Consider the following 13,897-nt stretch of genomic DNA (forward strand, 5'->3'; position numbering starts at 1 on the left):
TTAAAATGATAAGATGAAAATAAAACATTGATACATGTACATACACACAATATCTCGAGAAATATAAACATATTTTGAGCACATTCATTTTTCTTCATTCATATTATTGCCTAAAAGTAAATTTAGATCGCAACAATTAATTTGAATATTAAATCTAAATTACATGTTCTAAATGACAATAAATTGAAGAGCCCTCACTCGCACATTAAAATTAAAAAATCATTAATATATTATTTATACAGAAATTAATACATTCATACAACTTTAAAAGAAGTAGGAATGCGTGGCAATAGGGACATCGTGATTGAACATCCAGCTCCATAGGATCATCCACCTCCGCCATAGGATCATCCACGTCCATTGGATCATCCACCTCCTGCACTGGATCATCTACCTCTTCCATAGGATCATCCACCTCCTCCAGTGTATCATTCACGTCCAGAGGATCATCCACCTCCATAGGATCATCTACCTCCTCCAGTGTATCATCCACGTCCATAGGATCATCCAGCTCCAGCTCCTCCATAGGATCATCCAAGTTCGCCACCAACTTCTTTTTCGTCTCACATTTCACCCCACCGCTCCTTTCCTCCTCATCATTGTCATCCTTCTTGGGTCTTTTATAACAGATGCGCTCATCTACCTCCCCATCTTCGATCAACAAAAGCAAAGCGTTAACCCTGTCCGCAAAATTCTTCTCCGTCCCCATTGCAGCGAAGGATTTAGACAAGTGCTCTCAGTGTGGATATGGAAATCTCTTCCCGCGGAGGCCATTTATAATAAGCTCAGTAAACTCCCCACTTTAACACTCACTCCTGCAGACTCGCTCTTGCGGCTTATGATTTGTGCATTGATCCGCACATCTCGGCCGCGCGAATGGTTGATCGTTTTGTGAAGAATCGGGAATCCTCCTCCTGGCGAGCCTATCTTCATGTCTGCGCTGTAGCCTTCTACCTATTCCTCTGCGGCGGGTTCGCGGCTTAGCTCTCAAAACTAACGGGGTTGCTTTGATTCGTTCCCTCCCTGCTACCTCTTCTTATGCCACTTGGAGCCTTTCCGTCTATCCACGTGCACAGCCCGCCGTTAGAGCTGCTCCAGTTTTTTTTTTTCCTTCTTATTATTTTTATAAAAAAGATTGTAATTCTAATAGTTGTTATAATTATATGATTGTGCATCACTATCATGATCTTATGTCTCATTTATCTTATGTCTCGTTTTGTGCTCGCTATTCTTTTCCTCACAATTATAATCCTAATTTTGATCTCGTGCACACTATTTATTTGTGATCCTATAGCATTGTCGTGTATCTTTATTGTTATTCATCATTTGACTCTAATTGTAATTCTTACAAAATCCCTATCTCTTGTTTATAGGATTTTATGCAAGTGCATGAGGCTAAGCTGTGGTTTTAACTAATTTTTGTTTTTTGGGCTTTTATCTTCAAGTTAAGATGAATGAAAGTAAAATAAACTGGATGAGTCATCTAATTATTTTTTTTTGATAAATTTGAAATGACTTGTTTTTATACAAAAGGGTATTTGAGATGCAAAGATACTTCTATTAGTATCTTAATTGATTCTATTAGTTTTGACCTTGATTGTGTGCTGGTTGGATGATGCGAAAGCTACTACGACATTGAGTTTCACGATATATACGATGTGTGGATTGGAACGGATGAATCTATCTCGTGATGTTCTCAACGGCTCGATTTTTCCTATTTGTTTGACTACTGTCGAGTTATGGACCCATATTTAATATTATTTTACTTAGTATTGATGCTACTTTGCTTTGAAGATTATATATTGATTTTGTTTTAGATTGGTTGGACAGATTTTTGCTTTGTTTATATTATTTGGAGACTTCTCTTCCCGTTTTCTCATATTTGGAGAGTTGTAGCCTTTATTATTATTTTTTTCAAGTGGTGACTCTATATCTTGAAGAAAACAGGTGGTGGAACCTCTGTGTTGTCTTTCCTTCGTTGTTTCTCTATGCTATTTTTTGGTCGGATAGTCGCCAAACAGTTGTTTCGACATTTAATTTGCCCTTTTTCACTTCCATTCCTCATCCTACAACCATTCTAACCCATTTTCTAACATTCTTACGCCGACTAGTTGCCCCAGTTTGGTGTCATTTGATATCAAAGTCTGACAAATCCTATATTTTTAGGGATTTGTCTTTCTTGCGTTTAAACCTAGAATCCAAATAATCTAAATCTTCCACGAACTCAATGCCCTAACCATTTTTACCGCATTTCCTTGTCCTAACCATAATCTTTCAAATGATAACATTCCTACCTCCACCAAAAATTTATCTCAACATCCACTACTAAAATCTAGGCCCTTGGCCAATCCTTGATCCGCAATGCTACATCTTCGGAAACCTTTGTTCAGAGAAAATGACACAATTCTGCCTAAGGGACACTTGTAAAGGGGTGTTTAATAGCTTATGATGGAAGACATGTAAAGGAAGATTCTCCAATTCAAATAAAAACTTACCGCTGTTGAGAGGAGACAACTTTGAGAGATCACCCACAACCACAATGCCGACTCACCGAATCGAGAGAATGAAGTGAATCTCTTATATCATGAACTTTTAAATGATGAAGAATCAATACCCCGGCGGTTTTATATTGAATATCAGAGGAGATGAAATGACTTTGGAGTGAAGATTGACTTGCCATATTTGGGTCCAGATAAATTCATTGAGTGACTACAAATAGTGGAATGATAATTTTGCATGCATTTCTAAACACAAAAATATTTTTCTAGCAGATTTATCCGACATAATACATATAGAAATAGTGAGAAAAATGTTTCGTATGCTTCGGTTGATCTGCTATTTTATGAGTTTGACGTTGTCCATTCTCTGTTATTTTTTTTACTTGTGGCATGTTCTAGCTGCTTCAGTTTTCTTCAGGTAAAATAATTTCCTCAAGTATTTTCTATAATTGTAACTCGTGCATGTCAAGTTTATTTGTGCTATTAACTGATTTTTTGAGCATGTAATTTATCTTGATATGTTTTATTTTTTTGGCGATAGGGCGTGCCTTTGAGGCTAGAATATACGCAGAAAACGTTTATAGGGGCTTCCTCCCTGCAACTGGTTCACTCCATTACTACCACCCAGTCTCCATTTCTCCAACAGGTAATGCTCTTAAGTCGTGGATTATGAATTAAGCTATAAATATATGTATCCAAATTGTTGCATGCTAAATACATGCTAAATACATATTGGGAACTAGTGCGAGTTGAAACAGGAGTGAAGGAGAGAGACACGGTAAGCATGCACTACGATCCTATGATAGCTAAGCTTGTAGTGTGGGGAGAAAATCGACAAGCTTCATTAGTCAAACTGAAGGACTGCTTGCTAAACTTTCAGATTTGTCATAATTTCGAGTTTGTTATGTAGTGCTGAAACAAAATAATTAGTTGCATTTCGTCCTCTGGTTTAAAGTTGCATCATTTTCTTATTATACATGTAATCATTGCACAATATTAATTGTAATTTATTTCCTTTTTAGTTATATGTAGATCTTGTTCATTTTTTCTACTTTTTAAAACTTCTTACTTTTTTTTTAGAGCCTTTCAATGCAAGACTCCTTTAATACTAGCTCAAATCATTTGATAGAGAGGTAAACTACATATTTGAAATTCTGATTTGCTGATTCTCAACAATCTCATCCAATGGTAGTCTTTAGAGTTGCAGTTGCCTTGTTGCCTCTTTTCTATTGTTTGTCTTGGGAAACCTGTAATGTTTACATTGCATTTGCTCTTGTATGAATGTAGGTTGCAGGTTTGCCGACTAATATAGGTTTTCTGTACAAACTCGCAAACCATTGGGCTTTTGAGAAGGGCTTAGTTGAAACACATTTCATTGAGCATTTCAAAGAGGATCTTTTCATTGATTCAGGAGTTGATATAGCAGCCGGGACATCTGCTTCCTCCAAACTTGGTGCAGCATTTGTTGCAGCATGCATCTGTGAAAACGACCATAACACCTACAAGGAAAACTATCCTGGTTGGCTATATTTTTGTTAACCTTGTTTTCTAGTCTTTTTCAGCTAGTGATGTGTTAGAATCTGAAGTAAATTAACATTTGCAGGTGGGGACAAATTGTTTCATTGTGGTATTCTAATCCACCTTTTTGAATGCATCACTCTGTTAAGCGTTTGATAGAACTTGAGTGGGAGAATGAACTTGATGGAAAATGCCTAGAACCCTTGAAACTGGTCAGCAACTGTGTATCGATAGGAAGATATTTAGTTGTGGTACTAAATATGGGCTTGAATTTGAACTGATATGTGTAAATAGCAGTGTTAGCAGATCAATTCTCATAGTAATCCGATCATCTTGGATGTGAACTTATATGATCATAATTTATGCATTTAAGCCTTCTTTCCCGTGAAACTTGTGCCTTTATTTCATCCCTATGCTGCTACTCTTTCTATAACACTTAAATCAATTTTTGAGACCTCATACTTGTATGCTTCTTTTCTCCTATTTATGTACGAGTTCTTTATACATATCCTAAATTTCTTTGTTTCAAAGTTTTAGTGGTCAAGGTTTTGCTAGACAATGGGGCAAAGGTTGACGAAGGGCAGCCTGTTCCAGTTCTTGGGGCCATGAAAATGGAGGTGGGGTGGACCTTAGTTTCATACTCCTGAGTGTTTTCTTGATGAACCTATTCTGCATGAACTAATCTTGTTGTTGGTTGTTTCAGCATGTTGTCAAGTCTCCTCGTGTTGGTTATATTGAGGGGCTTCATATTGCATCTGGACAACAAGTCTTTGACACTAGCATTCTGTTTACTGTCAAGTTATGTTGCTCTTTCAATTACCATTTGTATTTCCTCACGCAATTGCAAACTTTATGATATGCGTATTCACACTTTAAACATAGAGAAAAATAAAATATAATAATGATGATGATGATGATGATGATGATGGCCTGTCATGCTGAATGGGCATCTGCGAGGGTGTTCTAGGAGTGATGGGATGGTTGACATCATTTTGACTTTGAGACCATTCAATAAAAAGCAAAGAATCCATACTTGGTAAAAGTGGCTTGCCACCATGGCGATGTATATAAAATTATTGATTTGAGCCTTTTGGAAATAGCGCTTTTAAAATGCAGGGTACGGTTGTAAGCATCAATAGGCAATCCATATGTCACACGAAAGATCGCCTTATGCCTCAATTCTTGCCAACCATGTGTTTTCATATGAATTCAAAAAAAATTAAGAAAATATGAGTCATTTATTCAATTTCTTATTTTGGGGAAATATGAAGCCTTGATTCTATATGCAGAAACCTCAAATGTAATTCTTTAATTCAAATTCATCCAAATAAAAACAATCTTTTTAGAATGAATAAAGATCATAACTTCATCATAGAAAGTATGAATAGTGAATGTCACTTACAGTTATTCTTTTCAAAGGAAATATTTTGAAAGTTTTTAAGAGAAAAATATTACAATCATTTAAGAGTATATGGAGGATATTTTTACAATTTTGTGAAGGGAAAGATTATATACTATTTTTGAGCATATTTACTCTTGATGAGATTCTTTTAAGCTTGAAATGAAGAACACTTATTTTAAGTATATCCAAAGCTTGTATCTTGCCATCTAACTATAAAATAGTTGAAGTGTCGGACGACTAAGATTTGAATTCAAAATTTTAGTGTGTGCAAGTATAATTCATTATTTTTTTTCTTAATGAAAATTTTTAGGCAGTTATTGTTTTACATATTTCTTATGTGGCTTTCTCTTTGAAATCAAACTGCTTTAGGGATATTAGACATACGTAACATTACGTGGTTGCCATTTTCTATGCTTTACCTCGACATATGATGGTACCTTTAATCTTCTAAGTTAGTTGGCATTGCAATTTTCTTACTCAATGCTACGTTGACTTGTAGACATAAATCCTACATAGTTCTTACATAAAAAATAATTATAAAAAGAACATATCACTGTTGAGCCCAATGAAGTTCTGAGCTGTGGTTTACTTAATAATTATGTCAATTAATTGATGATTGAGATTTTTGCTAAAAAGGATAAATTCAATGTTTTGAAAGCGTGCAATTTTGATATCTCTATGAATGACAATGTTTTTTATTATACATAAAATGTAGTATGCTTGAATCTGTTGAAAGAATGCTTATAATTGACACGAAAAGATGTGTTGACTCTTTAAATTGCTAATAAAAATGTATTTCAACTTCAAATTCTTGTACTTTATTCTTCCTCAAACCTGCACTGATAAAAGTGACCAATGAAAAATAGTACCGGACTTATCACGTATATAAGTAGAAAATCTTCATATTCAACTGTCACGGCTATTTAATGTGGTTACTTTTCTAATACCTTTGTAGTGCAGAATAATTATCACACCAGAAATCTGGCAAAGGATTTGATTCACTTGCTGTTGTCTTTACAAGAATCTTTGTCAGCTTCATCTGGATCCTCTATGCATTCAAAAGCTATCAATGCAGCATATATATCGTCTGTATTTCTCAAATACATCACTGAAAATGGAAAAAGTGGCACTTTTCAAGAGATTTATCTTAGCCTTTCTGAAATTGGCATGGACAAGGATGTTCTCCTCATGGGTATAACGTTTCTTTTAAATCTATTGTTTATACCATTTTGGGTTTTCCATTCCGTTTGATTCAAAAAAATGATGTCAGCTAGTTTTATATTGATCGGGTTGTCTCAGACATTTCATGATGCATAATTCTATCTCCATCCTCCTCCTCGATTTTAGGAGACAGTTAACATTATCAAAATTATATTTCTGTTTGATCAGATAGTTTCCATGACCTATTGCTTGAACTTTTGAGGCTTACATATTGTTTTCTCTTATGTAGGGCAGAGCATAGAGAATTTTATCATGCAAAAGGTGCTTAATTTCATTGGTAAATCAGATCCTAGGCACATTTCTTGTTTATTTGGAATTCATTTACATCCCACTGATTTTTCATTGTCCTTCTGATTTGTTGTCACAATCTTGGTGCAAGTGCACATTCATACGTCCTCCATCATGAAGTGCTGAACTTTATTCTGGCGGCAATGTCAACTCAGCTACGTTTAGGGCCAAAAGATGTGCACCGTTTCATCGATGCTGCAATAATCAGATGATACTTGGATTATATATCTTCTGCTTTGAGAGTGTTAGATGGACGAAAATATGAAAATTCCTGTGCAAATTAGATAGTCTTAACTTTATCATGCAGGATGGTGACTTTGTGGCTTCTGTAGTACGCAGACTATTGTTGAATTTTATCGATAGATCGAGCGTATGTTACACTGGATCGGTCATACCTGTGCAATGCCTGAGGCCGAACATGTTGATTCTGAATTGTGCCTTAAACAAGCCTCTTGTTTTTATGACAATCCTCACTCCAAGGCATTAAACAATGCCAGTGATTGTAAATGTAAGGAATGTTGCGCTGTTGCTATTCTTGCAAATGCTTAGTTCATATCAATGATAATGTTGCCTTTACCTTTACATTTTCTTGTAGTTAATCGTGCTGATATTGAGGGCAATGCACACAGAGAGTCTCTAGTGAGATTGCCTTTTGCATCCTTGTAAGTTATCCAAAACTTGTTTATATAATTTTTTTGCTATTTTACATATTGTATTAATTCTTCTTAAATATAATTTAATTGATGATACTTTTTAAAATTATCAAATCGGTATTTTTTCTCCCTTTAAGTATCCTGGGACACCATCCTTCCATCTCCTATAAGCAAGTCTGAGGAAATTGGTTGCACGTACTAAGTTTGTTCTTGTTTGATAGGATTTTGTCCGATGAAAGTGCTGTCTTGCTGCCCTATTGTTTTGTGTATGGGAACTTTGCTTTTCTAGAATACATTTTGGTGCGAACTGATTAGGATATACTGGTAAGTTTTATTTTTTTATTTTTTTATTTTTTTTGTGAACCTAATAACCCTTCATAAGATGTTAAATTATCTCTTGCACCGCAAAAAATTAAATGCATTTTATTTCTTTAACAAATAAAAGGCTGCTAGACTTTGGTTGTATTACTGATGGTAATTTTATTTTGTACTTCAAAACTATAGAAGTTCTGCTTTGGAAGGCAATTTAGCTGGATCTGAATTTTGTCAACATTTACATATTCCTCTTAGTTATATAAATCTTTGAGTGTTAAGGGTGACTTTGTTTGAAAAATCAAGTTGATGGAAGTATGGAAGAGCATTGATCTTATTAGTTGGGGACAGCTGCCCGCCCATTCTGGAAACACTTTATAATGTTTCAAAAAGGACGCCCGATCAGATCTATATGCTATTAATTATTCTTCTCATTCTAAGCCAGGATTCTTCATTCATGCCAGCATTCATAAACTGGTATTATTTGGTTGATTTTCAATTAGCCCTTCCACTTATACTTCTATTAAATTTATCCGTCCTTTCAGATACTTCCTAGTGTGCCATGGTATGAGGAACGCTTAGTGCATCATACATCTCTTGGATCTTTGATGGTTTTAGTTCTCATTGGAACTGTATGTATAATCTTTCCAAGCTAAGGGTAACTCTTGCCACTCTTTTTGTTGTTAGCTCATTTACTCATTAATTTTGCAATAAACTTTTGATGAATTTTAGGATGCCTAACCTTGTTCTATAATTATACATCAGTTTTTCTCTTTTTATGAAACATCCCGCACTTAAAACTTTTAAAGTCGAATTTGTTAGAACTAGGAACAGATTTTCTTCTTGGTATTTAGTTTTTTATAATTACCGCTTGTTTCATCGATGGAGCTTTTAGAATGCCATTATGAACAAAAGCAGTATTGTTTTATTCTTTGGAGCTTATTTCTATGTTTATTTAAATTGTTAACATGAAAGTTGCGACAAAGGTTTTGTGTTGTAATTAATATTGGAGCATGTTGTGAAAATTTTGATAGTCTTCTACTTTGTATCCGTAGGCACTTATCATAGTATAAGATACTTCATATTGACGCAGCTTTCGTAACATGCAGCTAAGCGTGCATGACTTAGTAAAATTTACTGTACTGACAAGACATGTTAACCGTATTTTCATTTTTTTTCTTCTGATCGTTTCATGTTTTACTATTATTTTGGATGATTGAAAGAGAGAGTTTCCAATTTGCAATTTTTTTTTCATTGTTTGTAAACACAAATATTCAATTTAATGTTATATATATGGATTTCCTTGTACGATGAAGGTAAAGTTTAGTTGTTAAAGTTTAATTATCCAAATGATTGGTGGATATGAGTGCGGGCTAGTAACATATTTTTCATTTATTATATGTTCAAATATTTGAAATTTATGAATCGAAACACTTGTAGGATTTGCATATTTTGTAATTATCATTTTTCAAAAAACCACTCAAGACACTTGATTTGTTAGGCTGTATTGCAGGCAAATATAAGATAATCTTATTATAATCTTGATCCTTATCATCAACCATTTATAGCTTCTCAACTTCGTTTTTACAATCATTTGTTGTCATTCCCGTTTTCCATTGGATTTGGTGCAATTTTTAGTTTCCTCATTTCAAACAATTTCTGAACCGGGAGTCATAAGCAATGAACGGTTATGACCCTAATGGGCATAGGAAGCGGAACTGAACTATGCAAACGTCAGACAACAGAATTAGTTCTTTAAATGGATCATCACCACAGGCATTTTACTATTGAGTTAATATTAAAAAAAGATCATTCGAATGATTTCAACTAAAGCAACATCAATGCTAGCAGAGGCAATTTGCAAGAAGTTTTATTAAAATGCAATGTCTTGTATTCAATTTGAATTTATTTTTAAAATTTTTGTATTGTTTAATTTAAAAGCAATTTTTTTTTTTAAGGTTTTAAATTTCCAAGCGCTTGTCAGGATGTCTATCTTCATACAAACTGTATGGCCATATTGGTCAATATGACACCTCATGCACTCAGATTATCATCATATGCATCTCAGAGTCTCGTTAGCCTTTTTGACATACTTGCACGAAAGTATGTGCTTTTTGTCATTTCTCAATTTCTCATGTCTTTGCTCGAAAATTTACATTTTTCAGTCTGATTTCATAGTAATTTTGTGCTTTGATGATGCAATGCTGCAGTGAAACTGTTATAGAGCCTTTGATTTCCTATAATATTCATAGTACTCAAAATTAGCTGAAAAAAAGAATGATAAATGTCTCAATGCTTCTATCGACCAAGCCGGAGGAGGAATGATAGCTGAGGATATGGTAAATTTGTCTTATTTTAAGTTATTCTGTAAATCAAATTTGATCCATACAAATTTGATCCATACAACACAATCTTTTTCTGTCTGTATGTTTTAAATCTTATTACTCTCTATTGACTGGAATTTAAAATTAATTATAGTCAACAGATCTTTATATTTAAGCTGAATTTTTAAGAATTGTGCTGGAAATTTTGAATGCCATTCTCACGTATGCTTTGCCAAGAATCCAGAGGTATGTTCTTCGGCAATAAGTCTTTGCCTTTTCTGGTTTATGTGAGGTGCCAAAACACTTATTTTCATCCATTGCTTATTACAAGTTGTGTATGCTATAATGCACAGACAGGAGGTGCTCAAACCTTCAAAACTCACCGGAAATTCTATGAATTGCTTGAAAACGTGTGTACAGCATGTTATGATTTTCTATATAAATTTTTTGAATCTTAAACATTCACACATCTATTCCCTCTATAAGCTTTTTTGAGACTAGCTTCATTTCTTCTTTCAAATGAAACTTTCTACTGCTTTTCAAGGCCACTGCCATTATCAGTTTATTTATGGCACTGTGCTGTAGAAAAAATAAGTAAAAATAGAATTTAAGAAAATTTACATACATACCACATAATTGTTGTGTATTTACATATGAAACACCAGAACTTTCAAATTTACAGTTGTAACACTTATGAGCATAAACTTATGCATGAAACAAAGAGTATTTCACTTTTAAAAAGAGAGAAACGGGGGGGTTTTTTATGTAACATTAAACATTTGGGTGTCATGTGTATAAATATGAAAGTTTAGATGTTAGGCATGCAAAATACTTAATGAATGTGTAGTATGTATATAAATACTTAATGAATGTGTAAGTAAAGGAAGGCATGTAATTGGAGTTATTTCATGCTTATTTTTTCACTTGGTATTTAGTTTTTTATTGAATTTCTCGTAACTTGATTGTATTTCTCTTGGTATTTCACTTTGTACTTCACTTCTTCTTGTTGTTGTATTGTATTTCTTGTAACTTCATTTATTCAGATTGACTCCTATTTTACTTACATGCTTACCAAACAGTTCTAATATATTTACATATCTAACTCCCAAAGTATTTTTAGTACATTTATAACACTTTAGTGTCTTGAACTTGTGCATGAAAAGTATTCATGAAAAGATGTATTTCACTTTTCAAAAGTAATTAATAGTGGTTTTTTTATCTAATGTTAAAGATTTAAGTGCTATGAATATAAATATGAAAGTTCAGATGTAAGATATGTAAATACATATAATTGTGTGGTTATGGAGGCAAATACCACAATAATGAAAAATTTTACGTTCTAGTATGTAAGTTGCATATGCATGACATCTTTAGTTGTCTAAACATTTCTTCAGGATAAATCTGATGGTGAAGAAGCTGGTTCGGTCTAATATATGACCCCACCCTCTACCTAAAAAAGCCAAAAAAGGGGTATTTTTGTAGTGTCGTACTTACAGATAAATTGAGCGTAAATGCTGTGCGCTTTTAATATAAGGTTAATATTTGTTGGTTCCATGGTTGCTTTGAACTCTACAAGAGGGTAATATTTGTTTGGAAAATTTACATATATACCACACAATTCTCATATATTTACATGGTAACACCCAGGTTTCATAACATTTTAGTGCATAAATTTATGCCATTTTTAAACTGCAAATACTAATTGTATTTTCAAAATGATATGATGTTAAATATGAAAATTGAGGTGTTAAATAAATAGTTACATAATAATGAATTGTGCGGTATGCATGTAAATGCCTTATACGCTCTTTTATTTCATATATTTATGTCATTTTTAAAGGCCCAAAAATTTTTTTTTGATCAAACACAAATTTTAATTAGTAGATTTTAAAACACTGAAATATTTTGGCTAAAAATTTTATAAATTGATTTTAGGAACATCTAAACTCCCTCTTAACAACTTCCTACTCATAACAGAGCAATTTTGGCGAGAGGAATAAAAAAAATGCCGAGAATGCCATAATTCAAGTTCAAATGGGAACATGTGTGATTATAAATTTTTTCACGATTGTTTATAAGATCAAATAAACTTAGAATTTTGTTTGATATTATTCAAATGAACATTTGACTTGATGAATTTAAGTTGTCCATTAAAGTAGTAAAATATCCATGAAATATCGAATGGCCTATAAGAAAAAATTTTTTATCAGTGCTCCCTACATTAATTTCTTACAAAGCCACTATGTTGTGAGATATGTACTTCCTGACATAGAAATGAGACGAAAAAGAACACAAGCAAACACAGATCGTTTACGTGGTTCGATCCAATTGGATCTACGTCAACGGGAGGGAATCAATCAAATATTTCACTAAGGCAAAAAAAATAGAGAATACATAGCTTATACATAGAGATGAGCTCTAATCTTCCTTCTATGGCCTCCCTCTCAAGCGACACCTTGATACAAGGCCTCAAGATGCTCTCCTCCTCTCTAACTCTATAGCTATTCTCTCCTCCTTTGTGGTAGCTCAAGATATCTTCTCCCTTGCTCTCCTAGGCCTCACACCCTCTCTATTTATAGAAGCAAGAGAGTGGTAGGTGGGAGGTAGGTGGGAGGTAGGTGGCCGGTAGGTGAGAGGTAGGTGAGATGTGGTAGGTGGCGGTGCCACATTACAAAATTGCCCTTTTACCTTAGTTCATTAATTGGGGGTCAAAATAACAATTCTCCACCTTGACCCTCAATTGAGAAGCTTCGAAGTAAAGATTCCCTCCACCTGGCCCCTGAGAGGGCCTCAGCCCTTGGTGAAGTTTACTAAGTCCAGACAGTGTCTGAACTTAGTTGTCGGTAGCACATTGGTGAGCATATCGGCAGGATTTTCTTCAATAGGTATCTTCTCCACTACTATTGAACCCTTGGCAACGACATCCCTCACAAAATGAAGCTTTATATCTATATGTTTAGATCTTTCATGAAATACCTGATTTCTGGTTAGGTGAATGGTGCTTTGGTTGTCGCAAAACACAGTTATCACCTTCTGATGTATCCCAAGCTCTTCAGTCATGCCCTTTAGCCACATAGCTTCCTTGATTGCTTCAGTCACAGCGATGTATTCGGCCTCTATTGTCGAGAGGGCCACAACGGATTGGAGGTTAGACTTCCAACTGACTGCGATACCGAAGACAATGAAAATGAATCCGGTCAGTGACTTCCTGGTGTCAATGCTTCCTGCATAATCTGAGTCCACGTAACCAACTACTTTTTCTTATTTGTCTTCCTACCTTTTAAAGAGTAGACCCAGGTCTGTAGTGCCTCTCAGGTACTTCAAGATCCATTTTAGTGCTTCCCAGTGAGCCTGTCCTGGGTTTGCCATGAACCTGCTTACAATGCTAACGGCATAGGCCAAATCTGGTCTGCTGCAGATCATCCCATACATGATGCTACCAACCCCGTTGGCATAAGGGACACCCTCCATGTACCTTTTCTCTTCTTCAGTCTCCGGTGCTTGAGAGTTTGACAATCTGAAGTGTTGGCCAATAGGTGTTGCAACCTGCTTAGCCTCATGCATGTTGAACCTTGCTAGAACCTTCTGAATATATAACTTTTGAGATAAGAATAAGGTGTCATTTTTCCTATCTCTAGTAATCTCCATCCCTAGGATCTTTGTAGCAGGTCCTAGGTCCTT

At 34.5% G+C, this 13,897-nt stretch overlaps 2 protein-coding genes and 2 long non-coding RNA genes across 4 annotated transcripts; all 4 read left to right on the plus strand.

The window, feature by feature from the left end:
* Nucleotides 1-884: 884 nt before the first annotated feature.
* Nucleotides 885-5,354, plus strand: LOC110024285 (methylcrotonoyl-CoA carboxylase subunit alpha, mitochondrial-like; the record flags this gene model as incomplete). Its single annotated transcript, XM_020724164.1, has 5 exons — nucleotides 885-1,082; nucleotides 3,040-3,144; nucleotides 3,786-4,017; nucleotides 4,548-4,633; nucleotides 4,720-5,354. Coding segments are annotated over 5 exons (774 nt in total), but the record flags the coding sequence as incomplete, so codon positions are not given.
* Nucleotides 5,355-6,576: 1,222 nt separating this feature from the next.
* Nucleotides 6,577-7,183, plus strand: LOC110024209. Its single transcript, XR_002293976.1, has 3 exons — nucleotides 6,577-6,610; nucleotides 6,869-6,916; nucleotides 7,019-7,183. It is a non-coding gene; the product is annotated as an uncharacterized LOC110024209 (long non-coding RNA).
* A 14-nt stretch (nucleotides 7,184-7,197) lies between these two features.
* On the plus strand, nucleotides 7,198-10,262 carry LOC110024207 (dymeclin-like). The gene is given in 8 exon segments (XM_020724032.1): nucleotides 7,198-7,435; nucleotides 7,523-7,589; nucleotides 8,244-8,347; nucleotides 8,350-8,369; nucleotides 8,438-8,525; nucleotides 8,528-8,550; nucleotides 9,877-9,995; nucleotides 10,103-10,262. Coding segments are annotated over 8 exon segments (612 nt in total). The 5' UTR covers nucleotides 7,198-7,299; the 3' UTR covers nucleotides 10,158-10,262.
* A 225-nt stretch (nucleotides 10,263-10,487) lies between these two features.
* LOC110024210 lies at nucleotides 10,488-11,667 on the plus strand. Its single transcript, XR_002293977.1, has 2 exons — nucleotides 10,488-10,626; nucleotides 11,611-11,667. It is a non-coding gene; the product is annotated as an uncharacterized LOC110024210 (long non-coding RNA).
* The last annotated feature ends 2,230 nt before the right edge of the window (nucleotides 11,668-13,897 follow it).

This window comes from Phalaenopsis equestris, unplaced genomic scaffold (assembly GCF_001263595.1).
Source record: "Phalaenopsis equestris unplaced genomic scaffold, ASM126359v1 Scaffold000251, whole genome shotgun sequence".
Classification (NCBI taxonomy): Eukaryota; Viridiplantae; Streptophyta; class Magnoliopsida; order Asparagales; family Orchidaceae; genus Phalaenopsis; species Phalaenopsis equestris.